This window comes from Carlito syrichta, unplaced genomic scaffold (genome assembly GCF_000164805.1).
Source record: "Carlito syrichta isolate Samal-C Ts95f unplaced genomic scaffold, Tarsius_syrichta-2.0.1 Scaffold303246, whole genome shotgun sequence".
NCBI lineage: Eukaryota > Metazoa > Chordata > Mammalia > Primates > Tarsiidae > Carlito > Carlito syrichta.
In genome coordinates, this window is record NW_007247342.1 from 134,221 (window position 1) to 149,365 (window position 15,145).

Genomic DNA, 15,145 nt, shown 5'->3' on the forward strand with positions numbered 1-15,145 from the left:
GAGCGGCCCCTGAGGCTTGAGTTATGGGCTGCGTTCCTGGCGCTTCTCGGACAAACAGAACTTGAGAAATGCAAGACGGGACAGCCCAGATGGGGGCTCGCAAGCCTGGCTGCCAACTCGCAACTGCGCCCCGAGCAGTTGTTTTCTCTTGGCGCCTTTGTCCTGGCATCGTGGCCCCCCCCAGAGGAGTGAGCATAGCTCCCTGCCCTGCTTGGGACAGACAGATGATGGCGGGGTAGTCCGCTCGACGATGGGACTGCCACAGGGCCCTTACAGGGCGGGGTCGGCTTCCTGGAGGCCGGGCCGCCCGACCCCCCATGCTGCGTCTGCCCTAGACCTCGCCTGGACTCTGTGGACGTTCAGGTGCACCCCCAAAATAAGGCCGGGGCTGCCACAATGAAGTCCTACAGACTGGTCAGCCTAAAACAACAGAAACTTATCACAGTCCCGGAGCCCGAAGTCTGAGCTGAAGGTGTTGGTGGGCTGCGCTCCCTCCGACGGCTTCGAAGGGAAGCTCCTTCCAACTGCGGGGAACCCCAGGGGTCCTCATCTTGTGGTTGCTTCTCTCCGCCTGGGCCTGTCTCGCTTTTAATTTTTTTGAAGAGACTGGGTCTCGCTCTGTCACCCAGGCTGGAGCGTGGTGGCACGATCGCAGCTCACTGCAGCCTCGAACTCCTGGCCTCGAGCGAGCCTCCCACCTCAGCCTCCTGAGAAGCTGGGAACACAGGCACGCCACCACGCCTGGTCTCTCTCCCGTGGCTGATAAGGACGTTTGTCACTGATCTGTGGCCCACCCGGGAGGTACTGGTTGATGTCACCTTCACATCTCTAATCAGATCTTCAAAGACCCTGTTTCCAAATAAGATCCGAGGGGCCTGGCGGGTGTGAATCTGGGGGAGATGCAGTCCAGCCCGGGGCAGTGGGCGTCTTGGGGGGACTTCCTGGGATGACCCCTCCCCTCGGTGGGCCGCAGTTTCCACAGCTGTCGAGTGACAGTGCCCGCTCGTGACCGGGCGTCCCCTCCCGTCTCCCTCGCCTCCGCGGGGTGGGGGCTGCCCAGCTTGGATGTGAGGTCGCCCTGATCCCCCAAGCGTGGCGCCCAAGCCGGCTGCCCAGCCGTTTGGGGCGGATCGGAGACTTTTTTCTTTGCCTTTGGAACAAAATGCGTTTGTTTGTGTTGAAGTGCGGGCGGAGGGAGGGGCAGGTTTTGCAAACACGGGCTCCTCTGTTCAGCGCCCGGGGGTCTCTGAAAGCAGGAGGCGGCTGGGCTGTTTACCCCTCCGCGTCTAAATTTAGAACTTTGAGTAAAAGAGCTGGAATCCCATCCCTACGTCTCCACCACCTTTTAAAACAGCCTGCCTGCCTGCCTGCCTGCTGTTCGGGCTCTGCTCACCTGGAGACTCCAGAAAGTTCCACCGTCCCAGTGGAGCGAGGCCGGAGAGGGCTGGGGCTGCGGAGGGCCTGCCATGCAAGCCCTGTTGGTGCTGTCCAGGGGAGGGGCCGTGTCAGGACCGGCTTTGAAGTTAGGGAAGCCAAGCACCTACAGGCCAAGGTTTGGCAAGTCCAGGCGCCCTCCCCTGCACACGCGCCCCCCGACCCCTACCAGGGCTCTTCTTCCGCCTGGAGCCCTGTGCAAAGCGTGGGAGCTCTCCCCAAGGAGGGTTTTGAAGGATGAATAGGAGTTTGCAAGGCAGGCCCATCTTCCTGTACCAACTGCCCCAGGTCAGCGTGTGGAGGATTTCTTAGTGGACGTGAGGGTAGTGTGGAAGATTGACTTCCTCTGGCAGGGTGTGAATTCCGGCTCATGTCAGCAAGGGTGGGCTCGCAGAAGTCTCAGGTGACAGAACTTTCTGGTGACTCTTCAGTTCGAGGGAAAAGGAACAGAGTCAACCTCATTAAACCTGGAGAAACAGGATGAGAGGGCTCAGGCAGCAGGCAGGAGTGTGGGGCTGTGCACAGAGCAGCGACCACATGCCATCTCCGCCACTGGCTGGCTGCGTGACCCCGGGCAGGCGACCCGACCCCTCTGGGCCCATCTGTGAAATGAGTGTAAGATACGGACCTGCTGCTGTGGCTTGTCGGAGAGTTGAGTCAGTGAGCCCACAGGAAGCCTGGGGTACCAGGCACACCCGGCCAGGGCGCAGTCACGAGGCCGGGAATCTTTGCAGGACAACACCAGCCTTGGCTCCCGGCCTTCCCAAAGCCGCTGGCAGGGCCACGCAGGCTGGTTCCCACGGAAAGGTTGTGGCTGCCATGGTCTGGCCGTGCCTCAGTCCTGCCGGTCCTGAGGGCGTCCTGCCCGTCCCCTGCCAGCGTCCCACCCATCCCCCCAGAGGGGCAGCCCCTCGTGGTATGCGTGACTGTGGCCTCTGTGTTCTCCTGCACCTAGACTCCAGCGCCCGCTGTTTCTGAGTGTGCACCGGGGGCCGTTGGTGAGCAGTGGCGCGTCGGGCCCCCGATGGTTTGCTCTCCCGGGCAGCATGGTGGAGACGGGAAGCCAGACCCCAAGAAGGGGCTTCACAGCTGGGTTTTGAAGGAAGAACAGGAGTTTGCCAGGCAGGTCTGTCTTCCTGTATCGACTGCCCCAGGCCAACGCGTGGGGGTTTCTTAATGGAAATCCAGGCTCCTGAGAGTGGGGGCAGCTGCATGGCCGAGCAGGCCTTGGGGCCAGGGCAGGGCCCGGGGCAGTCTGCCTTTATTTCTCCGTCTGCAAAACGGGAGCAGCGTGGCTCCTAGGGTTGACGCAGGGCTCGCCGAGAGAGCCACTGTGTGGACCTCGGCACTGGAGGCGGTCACTGCCCTTTTGCCGCAGAGACACTTCTGGAGCGGCAAGGCCAGGCCTCCTCCTCTCGTGGGCCCATGGCCAGGCACGCTGCTGGCGGTTCTCTGCCGGTCACTGACAGGGGTTTGGGCAGCCCTGGTCTTGCTCGCTCAGAGTCATGATGGGAAGGGAGGCCGGGGAGGAAGCATGAAGTGAGCCGTGGCTGCCACGTGGTGGCTGATGGATGGCCACGGGCGGAGCCACCAGGGAGACCCTGCAGGGAGTCCTGGAGGTCGGCCTCTGCCCTGAGAGCGACGAGGTCCCTGGGGAAGTGACTTTTGAGCTGAGACCTTGGGCCTCCTGCATGCAGCACCTGGAGCCCGGCCGCGCATGCCCAGTGGCCGAGTCTGTGCCCCAGGCGGCCATACCCATGTGCACAAGGTCTCCCCATCAGCCCATGTGTGGGGCTCGCGGCTTTGTTCCAGGCAAGGGAACGAGTGGTCCTGACCCACCCGGTAGAGCCTAAGGGCACGGGCATGCCCCTTCTCGGTTTGAGTAGTGTTTGGTATCCCATCTCCCTGGGAACCCGGCTGGCCTCTGCCACCCCAGGGCCAGGACGTGGCATCCGCCGGGCCAGGGCCCCAGGGCTTCGTGAGGAGAGGCATGCAAGGCGCGAGGAGCCCGGCCCACGTGGACTTGGGCTTCTTCGCTTTTTCTGCTGAAAGGAAGTGGGTTTGTTTGGGCTGTGCTTGCTTTTGTCCCGGGAGAGTCTGCAGGACCCTGGCTTGTGGCCACCACCCTCGGGACCACGTCGGTCCCCATCGCCCCCCATCGCCCTGTGGCTCCCCTCCGGGATCCAGGGTCGGGCAGCCCCGCCGTGCCCTGCCCTTCTCTGCCTCGGAGACAGTTCTGCCTCCCATCCTGCAGCCTCCCTCTGCCCCTGGCTTCTTCCCCGGCCACCCCTTCCTGACCCCTCTTCCCTAGAGGGAGCCAGTGAGCTCCAAGAGTCAGGGCTGTGGGGCACAGCTGGAGCTGGGATTTCTGGGCAGCCTCTGTTATCCTCCCTTGGAGGCCAGCCTCGAGGGGGCTTCTTCAAAAAGGAGGGAATAGTGTAATACCAGCGCCAGCCTCTCAGGACACACGGGGAGGGGCACGAAGCGTCTCTCGACCCTCCCATCTCACGACACGTGAGCCCACACACAGGCCCCAGCACAGGCGTGACTTCTCGTGCAGGCCTCGTGCAGGCCTGCCTTCTAGATGGCTACCATCAGGGACGGTCCCAGCACAGCCACCATGAAACGGCCCGTTCCCGAGCTGCCTGGGTCTGTGAGTTCAGGAAAAACAAACAGCTCTGCGGGGAGGGGCAGTTTCCTCGTTAACTTGATGAGGAGGGTCTGCGGCCATGCGGGCTTCATGTGTGCCCTCCCTGGCCGGGCACTGCCCCAGGGCCACCCCTCGACTTAGCCCTCCACCCCCACTCTGGTCGTCCAGAGTAGGGCCCCAGACCCCCAGACACCCGCCCGGCTCCTGCTGGCCGGGGGCAGACTGGGGGCGGCTGTGCTTTCCTGTCCGCTCTCCCCTGCCTCCGGGCCTCTCTGGGCTGGCCCTGCCCTCCACTCCTCCCCCTCGTCTCCCTTCATTGTGGGCCTTTTGAATAACTTACATTTTTTAAATACATCAAGATATCTTTTATTTAATCACGAATAACTATAAATATGTCAAAATCATCTTACGTGATTGCTGTTGGTAAAGCGACGTTTAATACGCCAGCGTGTGTTGCTCGTCTGGACGAGGGTTTTGCTGGGGCCCCTCACCGGTGGCGCCCGCGGTGCGAGTGCCCCGTCCTGTCCCCCCAGGCCCTGCCCCTGAGCCCCGCCCCGCTTCGAGGCAGCCAGGCAAACTGTGGGTCTCAGGACCCCTGGACGCTCTGAGCAGAGGGGTTTTGTGTGGGTCATAAGAATAAGGAGCTTAAAAACGACCCCATCCTCGCTTATTAAAAGACCTACCGTAGGTTGGCGTTAAAAAAAACGCTGAGAAGCTGTTAAACTTTCCAGAACAAAAAAATATGTCGATATCATCGGCAGAAAAAGATCCATTTCTGCAAGTCTCTGGGAAGCCTCTGCCCCGTCCTGACAGCGGCCGCTGTGGGCCTCTTGGGACAGTGTCCACCACTGTCTCCTGCCTCCCCCCAACCCCACAGTGGGTGCCGCCGGCCCTGCACCCAGCCCCGGGCAGACCGCCAGTGTGCAGTGGTGGTCCCAGGAGATCAGGTTCCATGCCCATCCCAGGGCCGAGCCCCTCTGTCGCTTCTCCCCTTCTCCTCCTCGACCCCCACCCCTCCCCCTCCCCTCTGTCCCATCTTGTCCTCCTGACCCAACACTCCTATGCCGAGGGGGACGTCCAGACAAGCAGGACTCAGTCCTGCCCTGGGTCGTGCGTGCCCGCTGGAGCGCCAGTGCGGCCACAGGCCCGTCTGCAGAGCAGTGGTGGGACCAGGAGGGGAGGGGTGGCAGCCTTGGCATCCGTGAAGGCTCCCAGGTCACCAGCAGGGTTTTGAGGAATGCATAGGAGATCGCTGGATAAAAGCAGGAGCCGCATGTTCACACGGGAGGGGTGCGACTGTCCTCCTGAGACATCTGAGCCAGGCAGAAGTTCTGGAGCCTGGCCTCTCTCGACTGTCCAGGCTGCAGGAGCCCCCAGAGCTGGAGGCTGGGGCGCACCAGGGCTCCCTGCTCTCTCGGGGCCTCTGGGCCGGTTCTGGGCTGCCTGCTGTGTGCCTGACTTGCTATAGACTCCATAAATATCTTGGAATGGGCAAGCCCCTCAGGGCTGAGCTGTCCCAGGTGGGAGCCGCCCCCAGGGCATGGTGTGTGGTCTCAGATGCCCTGCCAGCATCACGGCCTGGGTGATGACCCCACTCCTGTGTGCCTGGGTGCAGGCCCTCTGGGGGACACCCAGCCAGCGATGGGCTGCAACTCCCCAGGGGCCCCTCGCCCCCAGTCACGTCGCCTGATCAACTGAGCTGACATTCACCCAGCACCCTGCAACACGTTCACGTGCTTGTTGGGACCACCCAGCTTCCCACATCCGTCCTCCCTGCGGTCCGAGCCTCCTTGCCTCCTGCCTGGGCTGACTCTGGGCGGCCACGTGCACCCGCGTCTGTCCATGTATGTGTGTGCATCCCTGTTGGCTCTGGAGGGTCCAGGCAGCCCAAGTTCCCAGGTCTTCCAGGGTGGGCGGGCCGATGGTCCTGCCTTCCATGAGAGTCTGTTAAGTGGCCCAGTCCTAGGCGCTCCAGCATCTGCAGTGGGCTGTAGGGTGAGGATCAGATAGTGGCCTCTGTGCCTTCCTGGGCCACCAAGAGGCACTTGTCATTTGGCCTTGACTGGAGACCCCAGAGGTGCAGATGCCAGCCTCTCCCAAGTGGGGTGCCCAGAGCCAGGGCTCCAGGGCCCCAGGGCCTCCCACAGCTGCAGAGACAGCCTGGGCCCTGTACCTGCCATCCGGGCATGGCTGGCATAAGGACACGGGGCCACAGGATGAGCTGTGCACCCTGGATCCCCTGGCCAGTCTTAGAGCTGGCCCCAGGGGACCCCAGCAGATGGCCACACGGTGCAGGCCCAGCCAGGGTGGGCTCTCATGTCCTTCAGGACATCATTGCCGGGCTCAGGCCGAAGCCCCCCCACCCCGCCCTGTGGAGGACCAACCTCAGATGTCAGCAGGAGGCGTGGGGGCTCGCGCCTAGTATGCCACACATGCCCCAGCCGGATGGCTCCCCCACCAAGAAGAAGGCTCGTGCTGGGTCTCCTGCTCTCAGAAAAGAGGAAAGATGAGAACATCTGGTGCCCTGGGGTGGCGTCAGGAAGTGGCGTGTCATCAGCCCCAGCTCTTTGTCGACCGGCCTCAGGGGGAGCTCCCGGCCTCCTGGGGGCCGGTGAACAGCAACGTCGGTGGCCCAGAAGCTCCCTGGGGCGGGGAAGGCGGGTGGCTGGGGCCGCCGTGCCTGGCCTGGCGTGGGTGGGCGTCCGGCACGGCGCACCTGGCCGTTCGCGGGCACCGAGCTCCTTTGCCATGCCCGGGGACTGTGCGTCGTGGGTGGCACCGCATCTGGGAGACACACACTGGCCTGCCACTCTGCTCCCAGGGCTCCTGTGGAGGCATGGAGGGGGTCCTGGGAGTCGGGGTCTCTCGCTGGTCTCTCTGCGGGTCAGGGTGGCGGTTGGGGCCGGGCACGTGGCCCTCCTGCGGCCCCGGCCCGTCAGCAGCTGCCTGCCTTCCCTCCCTCCTGCAGGTCACCGTCACCACCATCGGCTATGGGGACAAGGTGCCCCAGACGTGGGTGGGGAAGACCATCGCTTCCTGCTTCTCCGTCTTCGCCATCTCCTTCTTTGCTCTCCCGGCGGTAGGTGTTCCACGGGGCGTCCCCGCTGCTCCCAGCAGCCAAGGCCCTGAGGGGCGGCCGCACATCCCTCCCGGGGACAGGCCCTTCGGACAGGCAGCTCGTGCCAAGCCGAGGTGGCACTTACATTGCAGAAGGGCCACACCCCAGAGCCCGCCTGCCCACCTGCCCCCGGACGTGGCCCTGCCCTGTCGCCAGGCCTGGTGGGCCTTTCCATCGAAGCAGCGGGGCGCAGGCCTGCTTGTTCGGCCCCGGGGCGGGGAGGGCCCAGGCGGCTGCCACGTCCTGCAGAGGCCACAGAATCTGTGAACCCAGAGCAGGGAGCGGGTGGCCCTGTGCTGTGGCCAGAGGGGCTGCGTCCCATGGCTCCTCCAGAAACCACAGCTGTGAGAGCAGAGTGTCTCCATGTGGTGTGTGTGCCTGGCGTGTGGGTGTCGTGTGTACAGGTGCTCTGTATTACGTGTATTTCCAGAGCATGCGTACCATGCATCATACGTGTATATAGTGTGTTTGTATCTGCATGTGCCAACGTGTCTGTGTGTCACATGCCTATATGCATGTATTGCTGAGTTGTGTGTGTGTGTTGTACAAGTCTTTGTACATGCTTGTAGACAGATGTGTGTTACTGTCTGTATCTGTCATATCCCTGTACGTGTGTCAAGTAGGCATGTGTGCCGCATATTTGTATGCGACACCCATGTACGTGTGTGTGGCGTGGTTCCTTCTGTGAACGGGGAATTCCTTCACTGCTGAAGGAGTCCTCTGCAGCCATCTGCCATCTATCCTCCTGGGAGGCAGCAGTCCTCCCTGACGGAGGCCGGCCTCAGGGACTCCCAGCCCCCATTCCAGCAAGGCACACACACGCTGCGAGGCCAGCCCACCCGGCCTCTATCGGTCCTTGGGAATGGGTGGGAGAGTCCTGGGTCCCTTCTGGGACCTGGCTCCCTGCTGGAGGGGGCCTGGGGTGTAAGTTTGGCCCCCCTTGTGGGGCTAGGAAGGCCGGGCCGGAGGTGCCAGCCTCACGGGTGGGGCCTTCAGGACCCCCTGGGCCCGGGCTTCCGCAAGGGTGGCCCGGCACCCACGTCTTGCAGGCCGGGCCCCACCTGGAGGCCACCTATGCAGACGTGAGCCTCCCGTGCCTTCCTTTCCAGGGGATTCTCGGCTCAGGGTTTGCCCTGAAGGTGCAGCAGAAGCAGCGGCAGAAGCACTTCAACCGGCAGATCCCCGCGGCAGCTTCGCTCATCCAGGTGTGGCCCCCGCAAGCGCGGGTGCGGTCATGTCTAGCCCTCGTGGTCGACTGTCAGAACCACCCTTGGCTGCTGCGTCAGCCTGGCCGGCCCGTGGAGCCCGCTCTGCTCGGGGGAGTCTCTGCTTCTGTGGGCTGGGGACGGCGTGACCGTGGCAACTCCAGGACGGCACATGACTGGCTCCGAGGCCCCCTCACTCACCCCTCTTCTCCCGGTGCCGCCCCTGTGCCCACCCCGGGGTGGAGTCTGGGAGGGGAAGGATGGGGGCCCCAGGCGGCCATCTCCCCAGGGAGACAGGGCCGGCCCCTGCAGCCTCAGTCACCGCTCCCAGCTCAGCGACCCTCGGGCTCCCTGGTGACAGCAGGCAAGGACCGGTGAAGGGACAGCACGGGCCGCCACCTCACAAGGCTGGGGTGGGAGAGGCAGAGCCCAGGACAATGGGGAAGGAAGGTTCTGGAGGTGGGCAGGGCTCTGGTTCTGGGCCCCAGGCTCCCCAGAGCACACCAGGACCAGGCTGTCCCTGTAACATGAGCAGAACCTCGGGCACAAGAATATTGGGCAGTTATGCCCGGGGCCTCCGTGGCTGGCTGTGGCGGGGCCGGGCTACCCTGAGGCATGGCCAGGTGAGGGTTGGGTGGCCAGTTCCAGCCACGGACAGGCCTTCTGCCCGGCACAGCAGCCAGGGTGCACAGCCTGGGCCCCTCTGGCTGCTCCCCCACCCCGGGAGGGTGAGCGGCCTGAGTGGGCTGTCTGGGCTCCCGCCTGCAGCTCGGCCTCTGAGCTCCCTGCCCCAGGCAGGGCCCCGCTGTCAGGGGCCGTGGCTCTGTCTTGCCCAGGCTCCCAGCTCGGCCGGGGTCTCCGCCTCGTTCCTCTGAAGCCCTTCCAGAACCAACTTCTGCCTGGGCGGGAAGGATTAGAGCGAGGGCCGGGCTGTGCGTTCCCGCCCCCAGCCTGGCTTTATGGTCCCAGCTTCTCCTCTCAGGGAGACTGTAAATCAGGCCCATAAAAGCTACCCGGTCCCGCCATGGGCAGGCAGGCTGCCTGTGCAGGGGAGCACGTGGGAGTCCCTGGCAGAGCCTGGACGCCGTGCCCCAAGAACCACACATCCTGTGCGCAAGGGGCTCCCATGGAAGCCACGCTCACAGAGGGAGGTGGGGCTAGCCCGCAGGACAGGCGCACTGGGGCGGGGGGCATGGGAGAACCAACATGTGTGTGGGAGACAGAGCCTCGGAAAGGCTGGGCGTGAGGTCTCCCCTGGATGTCACCGGTGTGGGAGTGAGCATTGCCGTGTCTACCCGGGGCTGTCCTCCAAGAGCCCACAGGCATGGGGGCACCTTATCCGCATGCCCCTTTCTCTCAGGCTCGTGGGGTTGGTGACGACAAGGCAGCCGAGTTGTGGCCTCATAAGAGGCTCTGGACCCCCCTCACCCCATTCCTGCCTGCACAGTGCGTGGACCCTCCTCAAGGCCTTTGCTGATGGTGTGACCTCCTCCAGGCAGCCTGTGTGGTGGCTGCCGTGGGGTCTCTCTGGAACATGAGCTTAGAGCTTCACCCGCATGCCGTCAAAGGCTCCCCGAACTACAGAGTGGGCTCTGGGAGGGACTCAGTCTCGCCTCCCCCCAGGCCCGGGGACCCTGTCCCTTCCCACCGCTTACTGCCCCTGCCCAATGCCCACACTGGCCCCAGGCGGCCCTTTGCCTGCAGCCCATCCTCACTGGGTGGCCCCCGCGCCCAGTTCCTGCACACACTACACATGCCTTGGTGGCAGGCGAGGTGCCCGATGGATGCATCTCTGCCTATCTGGGGCTTGTCCCAGGGTGGGGAGGACACTGGGTGGATGGAGGTGGCAGGAGACAGGTTAGGCTTTACAGGCGGAAGCCTTTGTGGCTTCCCAGCTGCGGGTGACCGTCGGCCTGTAGGCAACGGCCTATGACCCCGTAGCCTGTGACCCTGAGTCCCCAGACCCTGCCACCCAGAGGGGAAGGGCCAGGCCCTGAGGAGCCAGGCTGTGGCTTCCACAAGGGCTCCGCTGGGCAGGTGACAGCCTCTCCTCCTGCCCAATCGCAGACTGCATGGCGGTGCTATGCTGCTGAGAACCCTGACTCCGCCACCTGGAAAATTTACATCCGGAAGCCCTCCCGGGGCCATGCTCTGCTGTCCCCCAGCCCCAAGCCCAAGAAGTCAGTCATGGTAAGTGCGGGCAGGGCCTGGTTGTTGGCAGGTGGGGAGGCTGTGGGGGCCACCGCACATGGCTGGGACTTTGTGGGTATCTGGCTAGGTGTTTCAGCTGGGGTGTCCACATCATCCTGGGTGCTGGGGGTCCATGCCCTGTGTTGGGTCCCTGCCATCCCCGTGTTCCCAGGCTTGGGGGCATGTGGGACTGGCTCCTCCAGGCTCAGGCTGTGGCCAGGCCAGCAACAGTGCCCCTGGAGTGGGGTGGGCCAAAGAGAAGACCTTGAGAGGGCCCTGGTGTTGGGCTTTCCATGCCAGACATGGCGGGCGGTGGGGGACAGAGGCAGCATGGTGGCTCAGGAGGAAGAGTTGGAGGCCAAGGCCGGGGGGTTTGGGCAGGAGCCTTCCTGTGACAGGGCTGGGGAGAGAACGACCCTGGTGTTGACCCTCATGTGGTTTCCCTCCTGGCCCCCACCCACAACTGCGGGAAGACCTGGCCTTCCTGGTTTCCAGCCACTGGAGCCTTTGTGCCTGTCCTTTCCTCTGCCAGGACATTCTCCCAGGGGACCTCCTCAGAGGGCCCCCCCGGCCTCTAGTCTGTCCCCATGTGCTATCACTCTCCACCAGCCCTGGCACCATCTTGTGTGCTTGTGTTTCCTGGTGTCCTGTCTCCCTGTCCCCGTGAGGCTGTGAGCCCCCTCCCACCATGCTAGCAACACTGCCTCTGCCCCCTCTCTGTTGTGGGGTGTTGGACTTGGCCCAGGTCCCTGGCACGGTACATACTGCGGGGCTGTGGGGGATGCTCTGGGACCAGCAGGGAGCCTGGCAGGTGATGTCAAGGACCCGCCAGTGTATTGCTTGGTTTTTTAGGTGAAGAAAAAAAAGTTCAAGCTGGACAAAGACAATGGGGTGAGTCCTGGAGAGAAGACACTCACAGTCCCACAGATCACGTGCGACCCCCCTGAGGAGCGGAGGCCTGACCATTTCTCCGTGGATGGCTATGAGAGCTCTGGTGAGGAGCCCCTGATGCAGGTGTGGTGGGTGGGGATGGGCTGGGACACCCAACCTCTCCAGCTACCCAGTCATCTCTGGGGCCTTCTCCCAAGCCCCCCAAAGCACACACAGTCGCTGCCTTTTATGGGAGCCTGAACAAGTCCACGTGAGCTTTCTTCTTGGGGTCTCTGCCAATGAGAATGGATGGAGGGTAGAGCTTCTGGAAGCTTCTGGAAACTTCCCAGCTACTTTCCCCAGAGTCTTCCCCGAGGAGAAGGCTCACCACCCTTTTGTTGTGAAGGAGCTGCTGGATGGATGGCCGGGTCAGCTTTGCCCACCCTGCTGAGGGGAGGCAGTCCTCTTGATGATGGTTGCCCAGCCTCCTCCCAACAGAGCCCACACACCGTGCTTGGAAAATGGCCAGGGACAGCCCCTCTGGAACCACTGGCCGGGAAGCCCAGAGGTGAGGGTGTGGGGATGGACCCTGTCCCTAGGGGAGCAGTGCCTGGGTCCGGGTGACATGTGGGGAGCTCCGATGGGACCCAAAGGAGTGACCCAGATCTGCTTCCCTCTGTGACCACCACACCGTGGGGGCTGGCCTGCAGCCACATACCGCAGGGCGCGCTGATGGCACTGCACACCCGTGGAGGGTTTAGGTGGCCTCGGTCCCAGGGTCAAGAGATTTGCCCAGGTTAAATCATGAGTGTGGCTCTTGATGAACGGATGCAGAGAGGAAGGCCCGGAAGGTTGAGCATGTGTTCTCCAGGCCACATGGTAGAACCTGGCAGCACCTGGCTGAGGCTTCTGCATGTCTCTCACCTCTCAAGTCCACCGTCCCCAGCCGTGCCACTGGCTGAGCGGACACGTGGAAGGCAGCCGTGGTAACCCTTGCCCAGCGGGTCAGCCTCGTGGCCCCCCCATCTGTTCCTGGGCTGTGTCAGTGAGGTCCAGGTGGGGGCAGGAGGTTTCCTAGCTGTCCACCCTCAGCAGGGATCACACGTGATGTTTCTACCACCATGGAACCGATTTTGGGAGGCACGTTCTGCAAGATGGGACCAATCGGGCTGCTTTGTGGTGGGTGCAGGTCTGGGGCGTTACGTTCCCTGACCATAGACGGAGAGTGGGGGCCCACGGCATGGCTCAACCCTGGAGAGCTCAGAAGGGGGGAGGTCATGGTGGAGGGGCCCTGCTTCTCCCCAGGCTATGGCCGCATCCCCCAGCAGCCCTCCAAAACCAGATGTGAGTGAACTGGTGCTTCTTCCCCTGGGGCAGCGTGGGCACTTGAAGTGGACATGCTGCCACAAGGACTTGGGAGTGGCCCACATCTTTCCAGGAGAAAATATACACTGTAGCCCGTTTGTCCCCAGTACCTGGTGCAAAGGTCTCTTCTATGGCTACATGGTGCAAAGGTCCCTTTTATGGCCCTGCCGGTCACTTCCTCCGAAGTTGACTCAGAGGGGACTGTGTTCTGATGTTGAGACGATATTTATGAGCACTGGGAAGGTCCTGAGAAGTATCCACAGAAGCGCCTGCCCAGGGCATGGTCTTCTGAGGTGGAAGGGGACACATGTCTTAAAAGGGCCCACAGGAAGAAATGCCAGCATAGTCTCAAGTGAAATAACTTCGTCTTCCAGAGCGTGGGAGGGTTCTTGGCCTCCAGATGGAGACGGGGAGGCCAGACTAAGGGCACGGCGGGTAGGAGTCCCCTTCCCCCTTGACCACCCGCTGTTGCCAGCATGGACATTGGTCTTGGGCTGGTTCTAGGTCTGCTGATGTCTCACCTCTCTCTGCCTCCATGACTCAAAGACATAAACCTCTGAGGTCCCTGCAGGACAGCCTCAGCCTCGGGGCAGCACTGCCTCGTCCTGGAGGAGCCGCTGATGGTTCTCCCTCAGTGGCCATCTTCCTGGCTCCGTGGGAGGGCCCTACTTGGGCCAGTCTCATTGGTGGCTGGACAGTGCTGCTCTGGACTTGGGGCTGTTGGAAGCCCAGTGCTGCCTGATCAGGCTGAGTGACCGGGACCTGTGCCTGGCAGAAGGGGGCAGGTTGTACACGTTGCCCTCCTTTGCCAGGTGATGTGGAGACTTGTGTGTGTCACAGTGGTCCCTTTCCCAGCACCTGAGCTTTCTCTGGTCACTTCTGCTCATCCCTCCCCTCTGGGACCTCTTCCCAGTACCTGGGACTGACCAGAATGTTCCAGCTCCTTAGCTGTCAGGAGGACACTGTCCTGGCCCACGCGTGACGGGGTGGGGGTAAGCCACACGGTCCCTGGCCCTCTGCGCTTGTGGGCCCCTAGTGTGCTCAGGGAGGCCCACCTGCAACCTGCACTGCATGACACCACAGTGGCTCGGCGGGCAGGAGGACGGTGTTCCCTGCTCCTTTGGGAGTTGTCCACCAAGGCCAAGCCCAGGCACCCGCTCCGTTGGGCGTGAGACCCCCTGTGGCCTTGTCGGATGCCGTCGGGATTTGGCTCAGCCCGACCAATCTCAGTGAGCCCCCGAGACGTGCCCCCGCCTGCCCACTGGAGCGGGCACAAAGGGCAATTGTGCCCACAAATGCCCGGTGCCCCCACAGCTCCGGATTTCAGGGGGAGGACCATTGTCTGGATGCAAATGGGGGCTTTCTGCGCATGCTAATAGGCAGGTGGGGCGTGGCCAGAGGGCTGGGGGAAGCAGCCTGGAGGTGGAGAGGCAGCCCTCGCTGTCTGCTGAGTCCCGGCCACTGCGTCCTTGCCGCCCGTTCAGTCTGGCCAGTGTCATGGAGTCGTGGGTGCTGTCTGTGGAATGTCAATGAGTCTGGCGCAGAGTCAGGCGCCTTTGTGAGTCGCTGCGGCACGGAGGAGCCTTCTTTCCTGCCAACGTGATAAGTCGCCCAGCCCAGAGCCAGATTTCTGGAGCCTGAGCCCTTGGCTGGGGACCCAGGGCAGCCCTGCCCCGCCTCGGCCTAATACCCCAGAGTCCTTGCCCAGGATGCCTCGGAGAGCCCTGGGTGGGGAGAAAGGATACTCATCCCAGGACAGACACCATCGCTAGAAGGCCCCAGGATCCCATTCCCACGAGGCAGGCACGGCTACACCCAGGTCCCCTGCAAGCCACACCCAGGCTTTGGGCTACGCCTGGCTGGGCTTCCTGGTGGCGTGACCCTGCAGTTGAGGCTGAAGCTCTTGTGACTTAGCTCAGGTGCCCCTGCCTATAGTCCCTTTGGTTTCTGCTTGGGGCACTGCTCTCGGGGCTGGGAGGAAGTGGGCCGCACTGCTGGCCCCGCTTAGAAATGGAGAAACTGGCCAGGCTCGTAGCTCAGTCTGTTGTCCCAGTACTTCGGGAGGCCGAGCCAAGAGGGTTGCCTGAGCCCGCGGGTTTGAGACCAGCCCGGGCAACTTGGCGAGACCTCGTCTCTACAGTAAAATAAAATTAGCCAGGCGTGGTGGCGTGTGCCTGTGATTCCGGCTCCTTGGAAGGCTGAGGCAGAAGGATCACTGGAGTCCAGCAGGTGGACGGTTGGAGTGGCTGTGAGTGTGCCCTGGCACTCCAGCCTGGGTGACAGAGTGAGACTCCAACTAAAAAAAAAAAAAAA

General features: G+C 63.0%; 1 protein-coding gene across 1 annotated transcript in view; it reads left to right on the forward strand.

Moving 5' to 3' along the window:
- KCNQ1 (potassium voltage-gated channel subfamily Q member 1) overlaps positions 1 to 15,145 on the forward strand; it is a 138,192-nt gene that overhangs the window by 45,275 nt on the left and 77,772 nt on the right. The window contains exons 7-10 of the mRNA XM_008058201.1: positions 7,053 to 7,163; positions 8,312 to 8,407; positions 10,475 to 10,597; positions 11,450 to 11,591. Of these exons, the coding sequence (XP_008056392.1) occupies positions 7,053 to 7,163; positions 8,312 to 8,407; positions 10,475 to 10,597; positions 11,450 to 11,591 (472 nt within the window). The remainder of the gene's footprint in view (positions 1 to 7,052; positions 7,164 to 8,311; positions 8,408 to 10,474; positions 10,598 to 11,449; positions 11,592 to 15,145) is intronic.